General features: G+C 53.1%; 7 protein-coding genes across 7 annotated transcripts; 6 read left to right on the forward strand and 1 right to left on the reverse strand.

Moving 5' to 3' along the window:
- Positions 1-1,904: 1,904 nt before the first annotated feature.
- On the forward strand, positions 1,905-5,564 carry AB675_943 (uncharacterized protein; the record flags this gene model as incomplete). The annotated part of the gene is made up of 5 exons (XM_018149972.1): positions 1,905-2,043; positions 2,149-2,619; positions 2,668-4,330; positions 4,381-4,597; positions 4,647-5,564. 5 exons carry the CDS (start codon positions 1,905-1,907, stop codon positions 5,562-5,564), a joined length of 3,408 nt encoding a protein of 1,135 aa, XP_018005875.1.
- Positions 5,565-6,848: 1,284 nt separating this feature from the next.
- AB675_944 (uncharacterized protein) lies at positions 6,849-7,763 on the forward strand (the record flags this gene model as incomplete). The annotated part of the gene is made up of 1 exon (XM_018149983.1): positions 6,849-7,763. One exon carries the CDS (start codon positions 6,849-6,851, stop codon positions 7,761-7,763), a length of 915 nt encoding a protein of 304 aa, XP_018006052.1.
- Positions 7,764-9,386: 1,623 nt separating this feature from the next.
- Positions 9,387-13,883, forward strand: AB675_945 (ERAD-associated E3 ubiquitin-protein ligase doa10; the record flags this gene model as incomplete). Its single annotated transcript, XM_018149994.1, has 2 exons — positions 9,387-13,723; positions 13,793-13,883. 2 exons carry the CDS (start codon positions 9,387-9,389, stop codon positions 13,881-13,883), a joined length of 4,428 nt encoding a protein of 1,475 aa, XP_018005416.1.
- Positions 13,884-14,669: 786 nt separating this feature from the next.
- Positions 14,670-15,336, forward strand: AB675_946 (uncharacterized protein; the record flags this gene model as incomplete). Its single annotated transcript, XM_018150005.1, has 2 exons — positions 14,670-14,814; positions 14,906-15,336. The coding sequence occupies 2 exons, from the start codon at positions 14,670-14,672 to the stop codon at positions 15,334-15,336; spliced, it is 576 nt and encodes a 191-aa protein (XP_018005791.1).
- Positions 15,337-17,027: 1,691 nt separating this feature from the next.
- AB675_947 (N amino acid transport system protein) lies at positions 17,028-19,099 on the forward strand (the record flags this gene model as incomplete). Its single annotated transcript, XM_018150016.1, has 4 exons — positions 17,028-17,465; positions 17,571-18,280; positions 18,336-18,640; positions 18,708-19,099. 4 exons carry the CDS (start codon positions 17,028-17,030, stop codon positions 19,097-19,099), a joined length of 1,845 nt encoding a protein of 614 aa, XP_018005596.1.
- Positions 19,100-20,099: 1,000 nt separating this feature from the next.
- Positions 20,100-20,453, forward strand: AB675_948 (uncharacterized protein; the record flags this gene model as incomplete). The annotated part of the gene is made up of 2 exons (XM_018150027.1): positions 20,100-20,283; positions 20,341-20,453. 2 exons carry the CDS (start codon positions 20,100-20,102, stop codon positions 20,451-20,453), a joined length of 297 nt encoding a protein of 98 aa, XP_018005689.1.
- Positions 20,454-21,237: 784 nt separating this feature from the next.
- Positions 21,238-21,786, reverse strand: AB675_949 (uncharacterized protein; the record flags this gene model as incomplete). Its single annotated transcript, XM_018150038.1, has 1 exon — positions 21,238-21,786. One exon carries the CDS (start codon positions 21,784-21,786, stop codon positions 21,238-21,240), a length of 549 nt encoding a protein of 182 aa, XP_018005788.1.
- Between the last annotated feature and the right edge of the window lie 1,078 nt (positions 21,787-22,864).

Raw genomic sequence — 22,864 nt, forward strand, 5'->3', positions numbered from 1 at the left:
TCCAAAAAGGCTGCATGTATAGCTTCAAAGACAGTCGATCAGTCCTTCACTACCGAGTACTGCGCAACTTCGGTAGTTGCAGCTGCATGTTGAGCTTTGTTTTTGATGGACGTTGGGAAGCCGAGGAATTCAGATGGAATTTCAGCATTGACTCGAGGCGCTTTTTCGCATTCAACGCGGCTGCTGGACCATAGGACATGGCAGCCACAAGCCCAATCCACGAGGCTGGCAAGTATGCCGGCAGGTCTGTGGTCTCGTCGTTGCCTTCTGCTGGTCAACGCAAGCCTGATGACTTTGGTGCTTTGTAGTTCTCAAGACAGGCTACAGAAACATGTGCGGCAGGAAGAAACTCAAGCCATTGACGTAGAAGCAGATACCCGCACAATTGATTGGTTTGCTGCTTCGGCAGTCGAGGATAGCAAACATCTGGAACAAGCCCCAAAAACCAACCCCTGGAACACCACGAGCTGGACCAGTGCAGCGGAAGCCGGGCCCCTGTCATGACCTCGGGACTGCATGGCTTTCAGGGACGGTATTCTGAAGTCCCAACTTGTCATTACCTGCATAGGTAGGCAGGCATGGGGATTATGCGATGCTGGAGCGCTCTGGCTATGGCTTAAGGTGCTGGCAGGTATCGGCCAGCTGCAGTTGAGCATCGCTCAGCAAAGTACTTTGACCCTGAACCATAAGTACCTACAGATCGACAGGTACTTCGACTCTGCCTAATGAAAATAACCATAGCGATCAAATGACGCAAAATCCATTTACTTGCGTGACGGGCTCTTGTCAACGGGAGTCCTGGGCGGAAGCCAATTGTGCATTCCCGTAGCGCGAAATCTTACCTGCCTATTGTTCCATTCTTCAGAACCATCTTTCTCTCCGGTGCCAGTCAGGTGCCTCTAAAGCATGAACCTCTGCTCACGGGACGAATCTCCAAAGTCTCTGCCGTGCTCTCCAAACAACCTCGAGACGCTTCGAAGGTCGACGAGCGTCCCTGCAGGCAACAAGCCACCCGTGCTACGGATCTTGAGAACTTACAGTTGTGCAGCCCAACTTTCAGGCATCATAAGGATCAAAGTCGCCCCTGGAGCTGGCGCAGGCAGGCACCGGGAATTGCTGCAAAGACGTACCCCTGCCCGCCTTGGACCCGTGGCTTTTCAGCAGCTTTTCTTGGTTGACCAGGGTTCCGAATCGCGAATTTCTCAATTGTTTCTGAGGAAAGCTGCATGGGGAGATTGAACATGTCAATCGCATTGTGCTGGTGTCGCAATTACGAAGTATTGATTGCGACTGCCCGGCTGTCAATAGCCCAGAGGGACGCAACTGATGTGACCCGTGAGAGATGTCGTCTTGGTCGAAGAAGCTAATGAATGACCCTATCGCGGGACGTGGGCGCTCCCCTGAAGTGGGCCGCATCTTTTCTCGAGTCCCGGGCATTCCCTGTTCCAGTGCGTTTCCAACCTCATGGCAGACTAGCTCCCTGCTAGAAGACTCCATTACCATGCAGCGCATACAACGCCGCGTCTTGAACGATCGTCGACCTAGAGGCCTGGCTTGCACGCTGGTAAAGCTGTATTCCCCACCGAGGCACGTCAAGAAAGATGCTAGACAAGGTCAGATTACCTTCGTCGAGTCCCACCTCAATCTCTTCGTCTTCATCAGCGTGCTGTACCGACTGCTACCGACTGCTAGTTAAGACAGATTGTAACGCTGATGCCACGGCCCCGAACTGGTTCCGCCACCAATTGATGGGACAGAAAACAACCTGTATCCACGTGGTTCTCCAGTGTGGATGACTCTTGCTCTATTGTATTCTGCGACGGCATTGAGATTGCTGCACGCTACTGCAAATCCCACACTCCACGAATAGTCCATCAGGACATGTCTGGTCTGCCTCCAGCCATATGACCAAGCACGACCGTTTTCACATCAGCGACGAAGTAGCCCAGCAGACCGAACAGAATCTCTATGATCTGGGACTTTTGAGTCGCCCGAGAGACAAATCCCGTGGCACTGGAACTCAACCCTCCACAAGTCTACAACGTAAGACCTTGCTTTGTGCTGTTTCATATCGAAGACCCTGGTTCCCGAGATATGTTTCAATAATGCAAAGACATTCGACTGACTTCCAACCCCACGGTTGAATAGAAGAGAACGCTGCTCGTCGTCGTGGAGGCATTGGGTCTTCCTCAAACACCCAGTCGCACGCGACCTCCGAGCAATCCTCCTCACGAAATTACAACGGTCCATACAAACCACAGCAGCATCGAAAGAAACCAGTCGCATATCAGACCACCAAAGATCAGCGCCTTCCGAATTCACCGTCCGTGGGTCACGTACCCGGGGCTGGCCATCCCATGGCGAGTATGTTGGACAATGACCGATCGAGGTCCAGGAGGGAGAGAACGTTCGTGGGAAGCGAATGCGCAGCATGTGAAGAGTTGCTTGAGCACACACTGAGAGGAGAGCGAGTGTTACAATTCTCTTGTGGACATGTGGCTCATGAGGCATGCTTCTACGAGTACATCAAGGAAGTTGATGCGCAGTCGCAATATTGCCCGACCTGCGACGCTCCCCTGGGTCTTGACACCTTCCGGGGCGGAAGCATACTCGATCTCAGTAAGTATCTCGATTGGCTACTGATCAGTGACCTACTGACACACGCAGGCAAACTGAGCAATATAGTGCGATCCGTTGCACAGAAGGAGATGAGAGATGATAGGTCGCTCAACACACCAATGCCATGGGACCGCCAAGCGCCAACACAACAGCCACAGCAGCAACAGCCACCGCAAGATGATTCGTATAGTACTCATACTTACTCTAATTCCCGAGACATGTACAGCCGCAACAGCAGGGAGAACCCGAACCGCGACAGTCGCGACAGCCAACGGTTGCGCATTGAGAGGTTAGGGATTGGGCATGGGCATCAGACTTCAGCACATTCACGAAACAACAGTGGCAATGCTTCATCTAATGACTATGCGCATGAAGCAAACGGACACCCACGAAAACACGACTACGACTTGCATGCGATGGAGACTAGTGTGAAAGGTTCGGTAACCAAGGACAGTCGCTCCTCCATTCCGGCCCCAACGATCACTGTTCGCAGTGAGTTTCCGACTATGACGCGTTCCAGACAACAACAGAGTCTTGCTTGTCTTGTCACCATTGAGGTCCCAGAGCACAAATGGCAATTCGATGATCTCCACAACGCGCCACCCGTTCCGCCGCTGCCATCAGACTCAGCCGCAGTGCGGGTCTCCGATCAGTCTGTGCGACCTGAGCCCGTCCAACCATTCGAGCCATTCGAGTCGCCGGAAGAGCTGGAGGAGACCACCGAGGAACTACGTATGCGAGTCGATAACTGGCACGGACTGGAATTCCAACGATTCGGTTCACTACGCCTGCATGGCACTGTGCGCGTTGGCAAGGATCGACAATCATGGCAGGAACTGGAATGCTACCTCTTTGGCGAAATGCTTATCTGCGTCAAGGAGAAGAAGACAAATCAGCCACCTATCGTCAGTGACTCTGGCCGCAAATTGTCGAGATGCACTCTGAAAGGCTCCATCCTCATCAAAAAGCATCTCAAGCAAGTCCAGCCTGTCTTGTCAGAACAGATCTTGACACTCAATTTGTCCGTCAACGAGCTCCCAACCTTCCACTTGCAGTTCCAGGATCTCGGCCAGCTGGAATTGTGGCACCGAGCCCTGCTTGATCTGCACAGCCCGCCGCAGACCTACCGGATACCAGACTATGACCTGGACAACTCGGGCACAGATGACGAGGAGTATGGCCGCTATTCACGTGGTGTCGGTCGAGCCAACTCGACGGCTTCGTCGTATGGCAATCCCAAATCTGCCACAACTGCTCCGACGGAGTACTCTTCACATCGGCCTCTCAGCGATCGCCGGATACCGTCCTCGCCACACGTTCCTGTGGATGTCGTGGTTGTGGTCCCTGTCTCATCCTCTATGCAGGGCCTAAAGATCCAGCTGCTGAAAGACGCTCTTCGTTTCATGGTGTCCAGCCTCGGCGATCGGGATCGCATGGGTCTTGTAACATTCGGCTCGAGCGGCGGTGGTGTGCCCCTTGTTGGCATGACCACCAAGACTTGGCCTGGCTGGAACAAGATCCTGAACCAGATCAGGCCAGTCGGCCAGAAGAGTCTAAGAGCTGATGTTGTGGAAGGAGCGAACGTGGCCATGGACCTGCTTATGCAACGGAGGGCTGCTAACCCAATTTCCTCGATTCTGCTAGTCAGCGATTCGTCTGCTCCGGATATCGAAAGCGTCGATTTCGTGGTTCAGAGAGCTGAAGCTGCTAAGTAAGTCAATCTTGGATCTTGATCATGGAATATTACTAACAATACTGTAGAGTTGGCATCTACTCTTTCGGCCTCGGTACATCGCATCGACCCGAAAGCATGATTGAGCTATCAACCCGCACCAAGGGCTCTTACATCTACGTCAAAGATTGGATGATGCTTCGAGAGTGTGCTGCTGGCGTCCTCGGCGCATTGCAGTCTACTTCGCACCAGAACGTCAAAGTCCGCCTGAAGCTACCCGAGGGCTCGCCAGCCAAATTCGTCAAAGTCACGTGCACTGCAGACGACGAAGCGGGCGACTGGCCGCGAAGCCGAGGCTTGCCTCGGCGATCTTCACTTCGGCGACAAACGTGATATTCTTGTCCAACTAGCGATCGAAGCCGACAGCACTTCCTACGAGCAGGCTCCGCAGGATGCTTGGGAGTCTATCGTTTCTGGACTCGAAGCCTTGGGCGGCGCTGCAGACAACGATGACTCACGCGTCCAAAGTGTTGAGGAGTTGCCGATTCTGCAAGCTGATCTGTCGTATGGCGACATCTTGAAGGATGGATCGGTGGTCAACCTCTCGCGACCTTCTCTACTCGCCATCACAATGCTACCGGCGTCCTCGAGATCACCGCAGCCCGGTCGGCCGCCAACGCCACCCATACCATCGCATCCTCATGTTGTGCAAAGGCGCATGGAGTTGCTGACTTCAGATATGCTGAGTCGAGCACTCACACTCGTTGCTCGCGGACCTCCAGACCGGGCGCATCACTTGCTCAAGGAAACCCAGACCATTCTCAAAGGTCTCGGCAAGGGTGGACTTCCACCTCTACCTCCACACAACGGACAGAACGGCAGCAAAAGACACAGTCCATCAGACCTTAAGCCTCCTGGCATCAACAATGGATCGCGAGACGGCACTCCAGACCGCCACTTGCGCGATGCAAGCCCTCACTCCGAGTCCAGCACACCAATTGCCCGTGCTTCCGGCATTGACGCTCAGACAATGAGCGCACTTGATGCTGAACTCGAGGCTAGCCTGGAGTGGATCAACCATCCTGCCGTCTTCTCGCGGGACTCCCGCAAGGCTGTGCTTCAAGCTATCGGCGTGATCTCAAGTCAACGCGCTTTCACATATCGATCAGCGTCAGAGGCGCTGTGGGCGAACCGGATCTCTGGCATTAAGCGTCTCATCGAGCAATCGAGAGAGTGGCAAGCACCTGAAGATGATGCGCTTATGGAGGAGTAAACTCGATCTCGCCTGACGAGTACAATTCTGCGACATTTGACGCCAGACCGACACACTTTGATACTTCTGCACGATACACATGTTTGAATAGGAGACAGGCTTGACACAGAGCAGACGCGCCATGTAGTGATGGGATCTATGGAGACAGACTTATGCAAGAGGAGGACTGTATAACGACACCAGCATCTTCGTCCAGGACACGGCAGTCACGGACGAACGGCCCTGTTTCTTAAGTCAAGCGTTCCAGCGTTTGCAGTTCTTTGTTGTACATGTGTATATAGTCATCTATCTGATTGACACTGAACCCATGCGATTCAGCCTTCGTTTCCATGTAATGTCTGGATCTGGATCTTGAGGAGCCCGCTGGTCATGTGCCACCGCCTGCCGTCATCACGCCGATCTTGATGTATCGTCATTGATGTGAGCTTGCGAAGATAGAGGTGAGATTCATGGGGCCGAGTGGCGAACGGATCAGCACTTGTGCTTATATCCTTGGTAGATCTCGGATGATTTGCACAAGTCCATCGAAGCTGCGTCCCCAGTTGCTACTGCCCGTCGTCTCCCGTGTTGATGCTTCCTAGGCGCTTTAAGTCCCCATGTAGGCCTTGCTATATCTGGTTGCCGTGGTGAAAGTCGGCCATGGTCGCCGCCCACTAAGGAATGCATATCATCCGGTTCCAAGTAGAGTCGATTGTCATCCGGTCTCGACATTGATTGTCATCCGGCTATAGTAAGCTCTACCACAATCTAGTCACCCGGTCTGCCGTAAGACCACCGTCCTTCGGCGGCTAGAGAAGCTCGTCACGCTTGAGTCCCGCCAGCTATAGTGATGAGTGCGTCTCGCAATCCGCGGGATTGTATCAGATTGCTGCTGGCGACCCGGTGTAGAAAGCTTTCATAGGCGACTATTGTAGCTGCTGGGCTATCTGCGGCCGTGGCGTGCACCTTGGCCACTTTCTCCCTGTTGCGTCTGAAAGCAGCATATGTGGTGTCGAGGTGTGGACGAACATATGGGGACCGCTGGCCGGCGAAACGCAATTGTGACTACCCCGGATCCTATGCCAAGGCCAGTGCATAATGCCAGAAGGACATAGACACTTAAGCGCCAACCTCTGCGGCCACCATTTCGCTTGCAAGATCTCAAACACTCCGACGATCGCGGCCATGGGGTAGTGCATCAGATGTGAGCTATGCCTGTCTTGCTCTCTGAGCTGGGAACGCCAGTCTGCACTACAAAAGACAACGCAGTGCCAGTGTCACCTCGTGCCACAACAACAAGCCAACATGAAGACTGCCTATCCCGGCTATGAGGCCAACAAGAAGACCACCATCATTGCTTTTGATGTTAGCAAGGATTACTACAACATCCTTGGAATCACCGCTGGCACCATCGGTCATCTGAACTCCGCATACCTCAAGCAGTCGCGCCGCTGGGCTCCTTGCACGTTCGATGGGATCACCGAATTCCTAGATCTGCTGAAGCAGGCTCATGCAACCCTTAGCAACCCAGTCAGCAAAGCAGCTTACGATGCAGCCCGTATCCAACGCATAGCCTCAGAGCCGGATCTGCTGCCGAAAATTCAAGCATTTTCCGCGGATCCTGAGCTCAACCGCTTGTTCCCCTGGTACGATAATGTCGAAGAATGGGAACTCAGTCGGGCTGCCGAAGATTATGACGACGGATATTCGTCCTCTTCAACGGTCAGCAGTATCGAGACCCGCAACTACGGGATCCGTGGACAATCCTCGCTTTATAAGATTCGAAGGACTGTAAAACCTCAGCCCGCGGTAACGACAGAGGACTTGACTCCTCTACCAGCGGAAGAAGCGCACTCACCGGATCCGATAAAAGACTATGTCTTGTTTCACTGGCCACCGCGCAAGCCAGCGCGCGAGTGCGTCTTTGCTGACTACTTTTATGACGACCTTACCGACAAACCTATTATTGCGGACCTGCGGCGCCATCATAAGCAAGCTCAGGCGGCGTGGCGCGCCGCCCAAAGCTGGGTAGCTAGGCCTGCCTGGAATTGTGACACTTGCAAGCACAAACCGGAGATGTACAAAGTAATTGAAGCCAGGTCGTGGAAGGATCATCTTGAACAGGCGAGGACGCTGAGGAGAGAAGAGAAGACGCGAAGAAAAGAGGAAAGGAGGCTGCTGCGAAGACATGAGAGGGACGCCCGGTCGCGCGAGAGATAGGATCGTATGTGGTCCGAATGAGTGCTGCTGTGAGGCCGTGAGACTAGTAGCACGTCTCATGTGAGTCTGCGATGCGGAACTGGGTGACCAGGCGCTATCACTGATCAGTACTCGTTGGTACATAACCAGGTTCACGATACAAGATAAGATCGCACCAATGCTCGCAATGAAAGTCTTCTTGAAGGTTGTGCTTCGACATAGGACCAGAAATGTAGCCAAAAGACCGATCGTCGTAGTAGGACAGATCCTTGGGTATCCGGGCATCGCTCCTGCCGCAAGTTGAAATAGATGTGAAAGTAGTACCAACACGCTATTCAAGCTGGCCGGGAGGCTTGGTGATGATTTCTCGAGGCAAGAGCTGTGGGGTTTCCAACGGGTTCAGGCTTGCATTATTGAGCTTTGGAAGGTCTGATCAATCGTCCAAGTGGCGAGTAGATGCTACTATGGTTGGCTCGCATCATAACCTACCTACACGAATCGAATACTGTATGTCGGTTTGAATGTGCGTACCTGTTCCTTATGCTGCCCACCGTTAAGTGATACGAACCCGCTGTGCCATGCTGAACATGTCCACATAGGAAGTTCTAGTCGTAATCGCTTTCACAGCCTCTTCTTCGAAAGTGACCATTAGCAAAGAAGACACGAGATATGGATTGGCGACTTGAACCATGCTGGCAGGATACATTAATGCTGGGAGGAAATGCTGCCTGTGTAGATAGGTGAGTGGTAGTCAAGCACGAAGGGGTATGGAAGTTGGTGAAAGATTGGGGGATTGCGGGTATACGCACACCCAATTTTCTGCCCCAAGTTTTGGCATGTGCCAGCGCCACAGTTGGCAGGTGTGGCTTGCAAGAATGACCTCAAACTGCGATTGCATGTTCAACGTTGCCAGTCTTTCAACATCGCGGTTTACCAGTGCATCATCTATAACTGGCATCTCCCATACATTTGCTACCCCGACAGACTTGTAGACTCGCAGCTGTCATTTGTGTACTTGCAAGCCGCATCATCCCATTCATGCCAACTTAAAGACATGGGCGGCAGTCTTGCGATTGCTTTGGAAGCCAGTTCTTCGTCCATTGCTACACACTCGACATGGCGTCTAGCACTGACAGTGTTCCGATAGCCCGATCGTCAGACTCTCCGTGGCCAGGACCACCCCTCAATGAAATTGTGAACGAGAGATCAGAAGAGGCGGCCGCCGACACAGATGAATCCGTTGACACATGTCGAATATGTCGCGGAGAGGCCTCAGACCAACAACCTCTGTTCTACCCCTGCAAATGCAGTGGTAGCATCAGATATGTCCATCAGGAGTGTCTCATGGAGTGGCTCAGCCATTCGAAGAAGAAGTACTGCGAGCTATGCAAGACGCCATTCCGCTTTACAAAATTGTACGATACTTCGATGCCATCGGTGCTGCCTGTCCATACATTTGTACACCAATTGATCATTCACTTCTCTTGGACAACCTTACGTTATGCCAGATACTTCACCGTCACTCTGATCTGGCTGGTGGTATTGCCCTGGTGCGTTCGACAGGTATGGCGAGGTCTGTTCTGGCTCGCTGATGGAAGTTGGCTTCCAGAGTCCAGATCGGCCTTTGACCAGAGGAACGGGACAATGAGCGGTAGCGGTGCTGAAGTCGCCGCAACGTCGACTTCGACTGACGCAAGTCTGCAGACTGAGACGACACCTTACATCATAAGACTCCTTGTGAAAGTATTCCGGCTGCTCTTATCGCTACCTCCCTCTTCGTTCGATTCCTCAACAACTGCGAACAACACTACATCACAGATTCGTCAGCCGACTGTGAAACGGCAGTCATCGCTTCTTTCTGGAACGTTCGTTGAGTTCTGGACTTCGTCTTCGCTGGCGAGCAACTTCTCCATTGACATCGTGGAAGGCATCATGATATCACTCGGGCTGGTCGCGAGCTTCATCTTGGTCTTTCTCATACGTGAATGGGTCATCAACCAGCAACCAATGCTGAACAATCCGGAGCCTGCGGATGGGGAGGATATAAACGTACAAGACCAGAATGACGTACAAAGACCGCTGATCCGGCCTCGACGCCGCCGCCAGAATGCAGAACTGGTGCACAACCCAGCAGTTGACAACCCACTGGCTGCCAACGCTCGTAGAAATCTGCGGCCCCGTGCCATGACCGACGACAATATTGTGGCTTCTGCACCACCCAGAGCAGCGCCAGTGCGTTCACAGAGCCTGGTCACACCGACTGCGGGAATTGATGAAGTGCCTATCTCAGCTTCAGCGCCCCTCCAAAGTGAAGATGATGTTGCGCCTGTTCTTCTCAGAGGAATGGTTGGCGACGCCGTCGATGCTCGAAGAGTGCTCGAAGAAAGAATTGTTGACGGCGATCCAGTCACAGCATCCAACGACGCATCAGATCATCCGGCTTCCACTAACGCCTCTGCTTCTACGCCCGGACTAGAGTTTCCGACAGATGATCCCCTTAGTCAATCTATCGAAATTGAGCGCCAAATTCCAGTTTCGCCCCCTGAAGGCGACATCACGGCGTCCGTCAGAGGCGAAGCATCACAAAATGCTGCACCAGCCATTGCTGGTGCTGTTGAGGATGCGCCAGAAGGCGCCAGCCAAGCTACGGCGGTCGACGAGGCCGAAATTTTGGAGCGGCTGAACTCCACTGACCCAGCTGTTGAGCGCGAAGACAACGATACACCTGCAGTGGCCGCCGACTTCCCACTGGGCAGATTAGGCCACTGGTTCTGGCACGTCGAGGGTGTTCCACACGTGGACCGCCATCGAAACCTGCCACACGAGCTTCCCAATGAACAAAACAATGCAACAAATGCTCACGGTCTTGCGCAAGCTGGTGCAGGAGGCCATCATGGTCATGTCGCACCAGAGGCACCGCGTCAGCCACAGCTCTTGCCGGACGAAGCCATGCCTCCCGGGTTCGATGCTAATGATCCAAATGCATTTGAAGATGCGGAAGAGCTTGAGGGTGTTCTGGAGCTGATAGGCATGGAAGGCCCTATTGTCGGCATGGTTCAGAACGTTGTCTTCAGTCTGATACTGATCAGCTTGACCTTGTCGGCAGCACTGTGGATCCCCTACATATGGGGCAAGATTGGCCTGATCGTGGTCACGAACCCTATCACAGTGTTCGTGAGAGGTCCGATCTACTTCATCGCTAGAGCCGTTGATCTGATCGCCGATGGCTGCTTCTTCCTCCTCGGACTACTCGGCTTGGTTTTCAACATGCTCGCCAAGGTCGTCAAGCAAATAACGAAATCTTTCATCCCGACGTATAGCGACCTGATCGACGTCGAGACATTCGAAGAACTCGCGATCAATGTCACAGCACGGAGCGGATCCAGGCTCGAGCGAAACCTGTCCGGAGCTGTCACTTGGTTCAATCCGGATTTGCCCACCTTCTCTGCACAGTCTCACAAGTCGCTAGTGATTTTCAAGGCCTCTATAGTTTCTTTCTTCTCTGGAGCTGCACAGCGACTTGCGAGCCTTTACGATACTACCGGAGCTCTCCTGCGGTCACCCTCGATGCTTGTAAAAGCTGTTCACACACTCATTCTTGCCGTTCCTCGACTCCCAGGCTACATTACGAACACATGTGTTACCACGGCCCGAAGCTTGAGCAATGTGTTGAGTGTGAAGAGCTATCCCTCGCAAGAGCAGGCCCTGAAAGCTGACGTACCTGCTACAACTTCGGTCCACTGGAGTGCTTCGGACAAAGTAATCGCTGTTGTCATCGGCTACATCGTCTTTGCCGTTTCAGCAGCGATCTTCATGAAAGTGGCTCACGCTGTCATGGGCCTGAAAAAGGACCAGAAGCTGGATGGCTCAGTATTTGACCGCATCCGCGAAGCTGGGGGCGTGATGAAGGTCATTGTCATAATAGGGATCGAGATGATCGTATTTCCACTCTACTGTGGCCTCCTCCTGGATCTGGCGTTGCTACCTTTATTTGAAGGTGCTACGATCAACACACGGTTAGCCTTCATCTACAAGGCTCCTTGCACCGGACTCTTCTTGCATTGGTTCGCAGGAACTTGCTACATGTTTCACTTCGCTCTATTCGTGTCAATGTGTCGAAAAATTCTCAGAAAGGGTGTACTATATTTCATCCGGGATCCTGACGATCCTACGTTTCATCCAGTTCGTGATGTTCTTGAGCGGCCTGTACCAACACAGCTTGGCAAAATTGCATTCTCCGCGTTGGTGTATGGCGGTTTGGTCATAATGTGCCTCGGCGGAGTTGTCTGGAGCATTGGACGATTCACATCGGTCTTACCGATTCACTTTACCGGAAATTCGCCAAAACTAGCCTTTCCGGTCGACGTCGTCTTTTTCAATATCGTTCTTCAATTTGGTATACGAAAGCTGAAGCCGTCCGAAAAGATCTCGGCGGTTTATGAATGGTGGTTCCGTGGTATTGCTCATGGTCTTCGACTTTCGCACTTCCTTTTCGGCGAGGAAAGAGAAGATGAGAAGAAACCTCGGATGCGCAACGGAGTATTGTCCTGGCACCGAATGGGAAAGGAAAATGAGTCTGAGCAGCCAGAGAAGGAAGGAACGTACGTTCGTGCTCCGGCTTCTGACTTCTGCCGTATTCCCAAGAATCAGAAAGCTTTTCTCGAGGTCGACGAGGAGAACAAGCGCATCGACGGCCTCCCTGACAGCGAAAAGGGTTTGCATGGATCAGACAACGCCAACTTCAAGAAGATATGGCTACCGCCGCAATTCAAGCCCAGAATGGCGACGTGTGTGATTCTATTGTGGCTGTTTGCCGCCAGTACTGGCATCGGCTGTACGATTGGACCTCTGGTAATCGGGCGATGGATCCTTCACCGTCTACTGGAAGTCGAGGGTCCAGTCAATGACCTCTATGCTCTCACAATTGGCCTGCATCTCTTGGCCGCTGCCGCAAGCGCTGCTTACTTTGCACGGTCGACCTACGGATGGATCCATGCAAAGTCAACAGACACAATCCCACCACGGCAGATCGTAGTCTCCAAACTCATGGCGATGGCTTCGTACGTCGCACGATACCTCTATCTCGCCATCTCAATCGGGGTCATCATCCCCTTCACGCTCTCGCTGATCGTCGAGCTCTACATCCACATTCCTATCTACACATACTTGCTCAAAGGCGGAAACACGAATGCCACACACAATGCAACGATCGGATTCTCAGGCAACAGCACTTCAACGGCCAATCCATCCAGCACAAGTCTTGCTGCTCCGTCTCAGCCGATTCCACCTACAGTGTTTCTGTTGCAGACGTGGGCGCTCGGCCTCTTCTACCTGCGTCTCATTCTTCGCACGGCGATGAACTATCCGTGTCAGCACGAGTACCACGCCGCTGCTCTTCGAAGCATTTATCGCAACGGATATCGCGACCTTGACGTCCGCTTAGCCACGCGAGCGTTGATCATCCCGCTTACGTTGCTTTGCACCGTCTTGCTGCTGTTGCCACTTCTTGTGGCCAAGATCACCACCAAGGGCTGGAAAATTACAGACGAGGCAGAGGTGATGAAGATCTACCGTGCCGCTTATCCTTGCGTTATGAGCTGGGGCCTTCTCGTCTACCTTGGCTCCATCTTGAAGGTCCGCCTCAGTGTCTGGCGGACAATGGTGCGAGACGAGGTCTACTTGGTTGGAGAGCGGCTGCACAATTACGTCAATCCTGTCACGACCCCGACTGCGGCAGGGGATGAAGGAAAGGGGAAAGCAAAAGCGATCCCTATAAGTTCTGATTTAGTCGATGTCGCTAGCGTGGCGGCAAATGCGGGCAGCGCTGATGACGATGACATGGTCTCGGATTACAAGACACCGGTGCGTAAAGACAACACCTCGGACAGTGCGGAAGTACCTGTCGACTCCCATGAGTCGTCTGCATCGAAGTCTGCCGACGAGGCCTTACTTGGGGCTGAGATGCTGGACGCTTTTGATTAGTATGAAAGAGTAGAAAGCAAACGACGACAGCTAGTTGCCAATGCCGGCGCCGACGCTGACACCGCCAGCGCGCGAGCTACTGCTTTGAACAGGATAGACACGGGCGAAGTTATCGCTGCGAAGGGCTCGACTTCACGTGCTATGGGTCAGAAGAAGTGAAACTGGCAAGTAATGAGGCGAGAGATCGCCGACATGGTTGCTCTCGGGTTTCGAGACTTGGAAGGCGCATTCGATACCCGTCATGTGGATAATTAGCAGCAGATGACATGCATGGCGTTAGGTGCCTCTTTCGTTCAGATAAAGACTAGGCCCATTTGGAGCCGAATTTGGCTTATGTTCATGCTACAGTACCCGTGCTACCGCTACCCCTTGAAGCTTTGTTCGAGGTGCCAAAAACAGCTATCACGGGAGAATGCACTCTTTGCATAGTATGGCGTTCATCCAGCAGTACTGCTGTGTCCACTGGCATGCGAAATGTGACATGCCAATGCCGAGGCCTCTAACGTAAGCAGAGCGAGCGGCTACCCAGGCATTGATCCTACTACATGTGCCGTGTCTGTCACTGTGATGTTACGAATGTACCGCACTGTCCTGCCCACAGCAGCATCAGAAGAGTGTCAAGTCCATCAGTTGATTGTTCGCTGCCGTAAGTACTGCGTGCGCCACTTCGGCGACGTGCCGATGAGGATAGAACTCCTCCTACATCGGACTTCATTGTCCGTCCAGTTCTCCAAATCCCCCTCCATATAAATTTCGGGGTATCCGAGGGGCAGCTTCTTTGCTACACGTTTGAGGTCACTCTGTACGTGACAAATCGACAAAACTTGCTGTCCTGGTCTAGAAACGATATCGTGCTCTTTCAAGGACAGTCATACAACTCGGTCAGCCTGCCGTCTCCCGCCTAGCCTGAACTTCGCATAAAGTTCGCGGCCCTCAGCCAGCACAATGCGTCTGCCATACACCGACAACCCACCCAAAAATCTTTCACAGCAGGATGAAGAAGTCCTGAAACGCGTTCTCGTCCGCCGCGGCGAGAAGGGCCTCATTCCTCTTGATCTCACCCTCCTGCACTCGCCCAACGTCACTGATGGTAGGTTATGTTGCAAACACCACAGAACCCTTCTCCGGCGTTCTGATTTAGTGACCATCCCGCTGACCACACTGCCCCTCTTCGCCAACAGGCTGGAACTCCCTCCTCGGCGCCATCCGCACACGCACCGCCCTCCCCGCCGCGATCCGCGAAATCGCCATCTGCCGCCCCGCGCTCATCAACGAAGCCTGGTTCGAGTGGAACGCGCACGCGCCCATCCTCCTTGCCGCTGACGGATTCACTGAGGCCAAGCTCTCTGTCGTCCAACAGCTCCATCCAAAGTCTCAAGGCGACTTGAGCGACCAGGAATGGGCGGTGTTGGTGTATGCGGACGAGATGACGCGGAATGTGAAGGTGAGCGAGGAGACGTTTGGGAAGTTGAGGAGTGTGGGGTTTGGGGAGAAAGATGTGGTTGAGATCACGGCGACGGTGGCGAGTTATAATATGGTGAGTAGGTTTTTGGTCGCGTTGGATGTCGGGGAGCAGAATGGGTTGAAGCCGGATTGGGCTGGGAAGTCGTGAGGCATCGCGTTGTAAGAATAAGAAAATCAAGAGATCGCACAGTCGATATCTGTCGTTCGCGATTGGAATTAGTCGACGCGGTCTCAAGCGTCACATCAAGATGGGTGTGCCCGGTCTCTGGGTCACCCCTCGATCAAATCCATCCACGTTTTGTAGGGCCACTCAACTACTGACAGGCTCGCGATGCTCATGCGCCGTCTTACCTGGTGTTTTGTATAGCTGCTGGTTTCAGTGAGCAGAGAGCAGCAGTTTGATGACCGTCACGCGTAGCAAAATGACGTGGGGTTCTGGCTGGACCACAACAATCGTTAGATCGGTCCGCGGTAGCAAGTAGCGATGTTCATGTGATCTGAAGTGCGTTCATACGCGTATGGAACCAGTCGACGCGAAGGGTTATGAGGTAACAGGATTGAAGAGCCTTTGGAGCACAAAGTTCCAGGGGTCCTGCAACCACGGAGTGTAGTCGGGCTAGAAGGAGCGTTCCTTGGAGGACCACCCGGGAATGCTCGCGGTTTCCTGCTGGTCTGCCTTCCCTAGAATTACTGTGACAGTCGCGCACGCGACTCACTCAGAGATCTGCACCGTCTTCAGCAGTTCGAGCAAGTGCAACCTTCAGCCGTAAGCTGTGGGTAGTCGAACTCATAGCGAGAAATCAAGCTTCATATCCGACGAAGCTTAGCCCTCCCGCCTAACATCATCTCGTGTTGCCCAGGTGTCAGTCGTATTTTCTACTTCTAACCGTCCCTGTTGCAGAGCTTCAAAATGATAGAGCGCGCCTCATTCTACAGCTCCATGGCTCATCGTTCACCGCAAAATCGACGCCATGGTGTGTGTCGTCAATACCTGGTCTTAAGCGAATAGGAGATACCGTCATCGAATGAGATGCGCGGGACCGATACGAGCAGCGCATCGCATTTCATCACTACCAACCAAGGATGTTTCCGGTGTTGTCGATCAGCACTGAGCCCCTTACTGGTGGCATGAGCTTCGAAGCTCTTGCGAACTGCTATCAAATGATCCATGCTAATAATGATATTGACCTGCTTCTTTCGGCCCAGTGCCTATTATGAGATTGCACGGCACATTTCCAACGCAGCCGCTGAACCCGACTCGCCACATCGCTGCACAACCTTATTGTCGTCAAATCCGCTGCCATCCAGCACTTTCCGCTGAACAAAGCGAATTAGACGCGATAGAATTGATGTTTCCCGAGGCACGTTTGACCATACGCTGTCAATGTATGCGATAGCAAAAGCTCCTAGCTGCAACTTTGATGTGATATGTGCGAACTGATAGCACAGGGCTTACGTATGTCTCTCCGCTGCTACTGAGAAATGCTGTCGTAATGCTTCTGAAGCTTGACTCGATCAAGCACCTCTCCGCAAAGTATATCGCACCCCCCAGTCTATCTTTTACCTTCTCGAAGTGCTCTAGCTTTCGCCCTGGTGGCCAAATCGCCACTCTGGTCCACTATGCAGCTGCTATAGCTGTGTCGCGCGACATGACATGTGTTCCCAGGACCCATAGCCAGACAGATCCAATGCTAGAGTCTATTGCCGAATGTAACCAGCCACAGACAGATTGCAACGGAAGTGTGCCGACGCAGCCGCCCTGGTAGAGGGCACATATATGGCAGGATGGGCTCAATTAGCCCTCAATCTGTTCAAGCACAACAGCAACACCCATCCAAAATGTCTGGTTTTCCTCTCGCAAATGGCGCGGACGCCGATCCTCGTGGCAGCATAGCCGCAGACATTGGCACCACTCGAGAAGCTCGTGGCTCGATCTCACAAAACGTGTCGCCTCCTGAGCTTCATGGGAAGACTTCCATTTATACTGACACAAGCATATACTTCGAAGCATATCGATATTGGGCAAAACGATCTCGCGAATTCGAAAAAGGCATCCAAGTCGGAAATTTGGGTCTTGCGGGTTCCCTAAAGTTGTTGATTGGCCGTAGGGACCGCAATGAGGAGTCGATTATTCATCACAACGGTGTGCCTGATGAAGCCTCTTCCAACGACGTTTCGCAAGAGGTCACTGGAGAGAAGGGCGAGAAGCACGGACACACTCCTGCGAAGCTGGAGCAAGGCGCGGATCGCCATGGCATTCATGAGACTGAGTGGGAGGTGAGTTTGCCCATGGCATTGTCTAGTGCATCGCCGAGTAGTCTCATACACCAGACTGCCGCTCTTCGGCTGCCTAGACTGTAGTAGATGCTAACGAGAATGTAGAATGCTCAACGCGCCGGACGAACCGCCACCTGGGGAGCCATCTTCTATCTAATCACCACAGACATCTTTGGTCCCTCGACCGTGCCATGGGCGATCTCTCAGATGGGTTACGGTCCAGGATTTGCCTTGTACACTGTATTCGGCGTCCTAGCATTCTACTCTGGTCTCCAGCTCTGGAAGATGTTTTGCGGACTCGACTCGACCATGTATCCCATGAGAAACTACGGCGACGTCGCATTCCGCATCTTCGGACGAGCTTCGCGTCACTTGGTCAATGTCTTGCAGAGTATCCAATTCTTTCTCAACATTTGCCTCATTACCGTCACGAACGGACAAGGCTTGACACAGATGGCGCTTGGCAAGGATGGGAATGGCTACATCTGCTTCGTGCTCGCGCTCTTCATCTGTGCGCTTACGAGTCTGCTGTTCGGCCAGATTCGAACACTTCAGAATCTTTCTTGGCTTTCTAACATCGCCATCTGGCTCAACGTGGCGGTGCTCATCGCAACCATGGTCGTCACTCGTCAATACCCTCCCAACTACGAGGCCTCCCTGACAACCTTCAACACGCCCAAAGGTCCTATCGTGACCACCGCAAATTGGCCACCCGGGTCAACACTCAGTTCAGGTATCTCTGGCCTGATGAACTGTGTGTTCGCGTACGGAGGAGCTACTGTCTTCAACGAGCTGATGGCCGAGATGCGACGGCCGTGAGTAGTCTTCAACTCGTCTTATATGGGGTACCCTACTAACGGAGCATTTTAGATACGACTTCTGGAAGGGATTCATCATGGCCGAGGTCTTCATCTACGTCATGTATCTCGTCAGCGGAATGGTCATCTATGCCGCTCAGGGACAATTCACCTACAATCCATCCTACCAAGGCATTCCCAACAGTGCCTACGGTATTCAGACGTTCGGCAACGCGATCTCCTGGATCACTGGCACGATTGCAGGACTTCTGTACGGGAATATTGGCATCAAAGTCTTTTACTCAGCTGTTCTTAGAGATATCTTCGGCTTTCCACCTCTGGACCAGAAGAAGGGGAAGTGGATATGGGTTGGTATTGGTAAGCTATCTATTCCAGGCCCAAGCGGCTGTTCTCTTGGTCGCTCGACACTAATCATCAAACACAGTGCCCATATACTGGGGTCTTGCGTTCGTTCTCTCAGCCGCAGTCCCACAGATCGCCAATCTCGTCACCTTCGTCGGCGCCCTCTGTATTCTGCAGTTCAGCTATACGTTTCCAGCCATTCTCTCGGTTGGCTACAACTGTCAAAATGACGCCATACTACCCGAGGAAACTTACGATCCGGTTTCGGGCAATGTCACTCGCGTTGACAGCGGTATGAAGAGGTGGATCAGAGGATTCCGACAGAAGTTGCTCCTCAATACCTTCGACTGCATCTACTTCCTGGGCGCACTGGCCTGTGCAGGCTTGGGGTTGTACGCGAGTATCACGAGCATGATCGATGCGTTCGCATCGACACCGATCACGCCGTTCACATGCCAGAGCCCTGCGTTGTAGGCAGGAGCGATCGTGGTATGCTCGAGCGTAGCAGGATGGAGGCGCTCTGCCCATGATGACCTGCCCGAAGGAAAGTTCTTTGGCAGCACAAAGTGCAGGACCTCTGGGTCGTTAAACACAGACAATTATAAGTCAGGCCATATGATGACTGTCACTATGCAAATCATAGGAAGTTGCTCGACCCTTTGAGTGCGTCCCAAAGCCGGCCTAGTTACTGTGAATCCATCATCACATTGACTGCCGGTCCGTCTGTGACCATAGATCTTCACGAATATTTGAATCCCTAGGAGTTCACATAGAGAGAGCTTTCCGCATCCTGGGCGCAATACTCGCTGGAGAACCAGGAAGACGGAGCCAAGGCAACGGTGCCAGTTCTGGTGGCTGCCGACGTTATGACTGCCTGCAACGCCGAGCTCGCACCGAAGGCACGACTGCACGAGGAAGCCATGTGAACCTGCAGTCACAACTGAGATTTGGTGGCAGCTGCTTGGCGGCCTTGGCAGTCTGGCCATGAGGCGCACCATACTACAAACAGCTAGACGGTGATTTCGCGCCGCTGCATTCCGTCATTTGCGGGCTCTTTGATACGAGAATTGTCGCGTCTGTTTGGTGCTCCGATCAAGATTGAATCCAGGTCATACGATCAAGGCACACCACACTACAGCCTCCTTGGCCAAAGGTCACATAAGCGTACGTCCGCTGACCTCTCCTATCGTCCTATCTCGCTTCATCGTCATATGTAAGTTTCTCTAGAGGCCGCACAAAGCCGCTATCTCCCACTCAATCGCCTTTATCGTGTAAGACAAGGCCCTGCCGCCCTGCGAATCCCAAGCCGCCGTCTTCCGAGCAACAAAGGAAGTTCGTCATATCACGAAAACGTTGATAAGCAAAGATGCCTGGCATACGTGCGTTCGGCTCTCTTCTTCTCCTTCTTTCCTGCAATTCTCAACAATTACATTGAACACACCCACTAACGTTCTACTCACCAGCACTCGACGCAATGGACAAGCTCAAGGCCAAGATCAAGTCCCTCCTGGGCGACAAGAAGTCCAAGACCACTGAGAAGCCCGCTCCCACCACCACCAACGGTTCCAGTGCCGTCCCCAAGCCCACTCCAACCGACACCGCCGCCGCGCCATCTACCGCCGAGCCCACTACTACTTCTGCCCCTCCGGCTGCAGCAGGTATGCACAGACTGCGCCGTCTCTCTGATAAGACCACCCTTGTTGATATCTTTTCAGGCGCTCCCGTAGCTGCTGAGTCCAAGGCTCCCGAGCCCGCTGCTCCCGCTCCTGGCGCTACTCCCGCTGCCGAGCCGCAGAAGGACGAGGCTAAGGCTGTCGCTGCTGCTTAGGTGTGCGACTTCTTCAACGAAGTGGCGCGATCTAGTGGCGGGCAGGCATGGTCGCGGCGATGAGCTGACGCACAACTTCACAACATTTGATGCGATTTTAGCAAAGCAAAACTGCTCTTTTCGAATACCCCACGAAGCGAAACACACATCATACTACGTACTACGATACCCATTCTCTGCGAGTCCACTAGGGACGACTAATCACGGTCTATGGAAACGAGATCTGCAGATCGGGTATGGCCGACCGGCCTGCTCTGGATTGCGATGTTGTGGGTTCAGTGTCAGATCTGGCACTCTTGTGCGTGCTGATCTGGCATGGCCCGAAGGTTCGATAGACCACAAGCAATGATACCCATTTGCGACTTCTGAACACTGGGCTTTCACATGAATGTCTTCCGGTGCACTGATGCTGATGTGAATGTGTTCGTATTACTGTACATGAGAAATATGTTCGTGAAGAAGAGGGCAAGACACCCGGCATTCTAGCCGTTTTGGCTTCCATGTTATGTAACTCAGCCGGTCCCTTCTCGCCCACCGCGCATCCCCGCAGCGGCGGAGGATGGCTGTGGTGCTTCTGAACCACTGTTGACGTAGGCGCGCCATGATATCGATGAACGAGCATCGCCTCATAGACTCTGTGCGACCTGCCCCGTTCGATCGTGTCGAAACAGGCCGGCTGATGCTGACGATCTGAAAGACTGCAGCCTTTAATGAGGACGGACAGCAAGGCTTGTCGATGGATCTCGCCTGAACATGGTCGTGATAATGGCTGTTTCTCAAACTCTCACGCCGTGCCCAAGTCCATCTTTCCGAATACACCGCTAGCCTTCTCCCTGAGCTTCTTGCCCTCAATCCCATTCGTGTTCTCCGTCGACCTGGAATTCGGCCTCGAAGCAGGGTAAATTCGTATCGATCGCTTCGACTTGTCGCCCGGAATCATCGACAGCAGAATGTCCTGATGCTGCTGCTCCAAGGTCTGCACATGCGCACCATTCATTTGCGCCCCATCACTGCGCTGCGACCGCGTCTCTTCCGCATCGCTATCGTACATGTTGGATTGCGTCATATGCGCTTGGGACAAAGCTGGTGGGTGCTGCTGCTGTTGAGCCGAAGGAAAGATCTCTACGATCTGATTTCCAGCCCATTGCGTGATTCCGTCCCATGCGCTTTGCAAGCGGCGCTCTTCTTCAGCGCTGATGCCGTGGTCAGGTGGTGGAACCGCGTTGCCGCCCCAGGTGCCGTAGACATTGTGGTGGTCGTCGTAGAGGAGGCGCGCACGGTCGGCGTTGTCGGCGCTGTCATCGCGAGTGAAAAGCCGAGGCAGGAGAGGCATGCTCCCATCCTCGAGCCAAGGATGGTTGATGTGTATTGACAGGTGGTCTGGAGGTGGTTGGTGGTCAGGAACAGGGTCACGTTAAGAGCCGCAACCTGAGGATGGTGGTCATGGCTTTCGGCAAGCCACGAAATGCAGAGAGTCTTGCGACCGCGGACGTGAACTGTTGAAGAGTATGCAGGCAGTAAGTCCGACAGGACGATCCTCCTGATGCAGCTAATGGCTCCGAGTCCGGGGGGTACAATGACATTCATAGGCTATCTGATTCGCCGTAAGTGTACGGCGGCTCGAGGGTATGCAACATGCAAGAACGTAACTTCCTCATCTCAGACATCATCCGCCCCGTGCTTCTTGCTCATTACCCTCCCTTCTTTCTCTGATGAATCTCTTATCATGTCTAAGACATTTCGAAAGTTCGAAATCAACGCGGTCGCTGCCATCCACGTGTGGTGAGTTCTGGATGGCTGCTCACCGTCAGCCAGCCTCGCACGGCCATGCCGTATCCTTCACATTAAGTACTTCTGTCAAGGCTGCCAAATACCTCGCCACTTCAGCTGTGATAGATTACGTCTCACAGGATGATATCTCCGTTCTCCAGACGCTTTGATAACAATTCATCATGATCTATTAGGAAACCAAGCAAATGTACCACTCGAGGGATGCGCGACCTGGCTCGTGCTTTGCCGCTGTCCGCAACTTGATGGAATGAAACCTGGGACATGTCTTTCTTCCAATGGCTATCTTGTCATCGCCCTTGCAGAATCAACCCTGCCAAGCCAGAGTCATCGTGCACTCTACACGTGCAATTCTGACCGTGCACTGACGATCTACCACAGTACATTCGTTTCCTGCCACCATTACAGGGAGAACATGGTCACTCCCTTCATTCCCAGCGATGGCACCGAAACCTCGCGTCCCAGGATGCGACGTTGAGATATATCTAAGGATGTTGCAGAGCCGAGATTAACAGAGGTAAGGATCAGACTATCCTACCGGAAATATCATTCGAGTACTTGGATATAAGGCGTTGGGCTTTCCACGAGCTGAGAGATCTACGGACACACACATTCGCTCCTCT

This window comes from Cyphellophora attinorum (assembly GCF_001299255.1).
Source record: "Cyphellophora attinorum strain CBS 131958 chromosome Unknown Contig1, whole genome shotgun sequence".
Lineage (NCBI taxonomy): Eukaryota > Fungi > Ascomycota > Eurotiomycetes > Chaetothyriales > Cyphellophoraceae > Cyphellophora > Cyphellophora attinorum.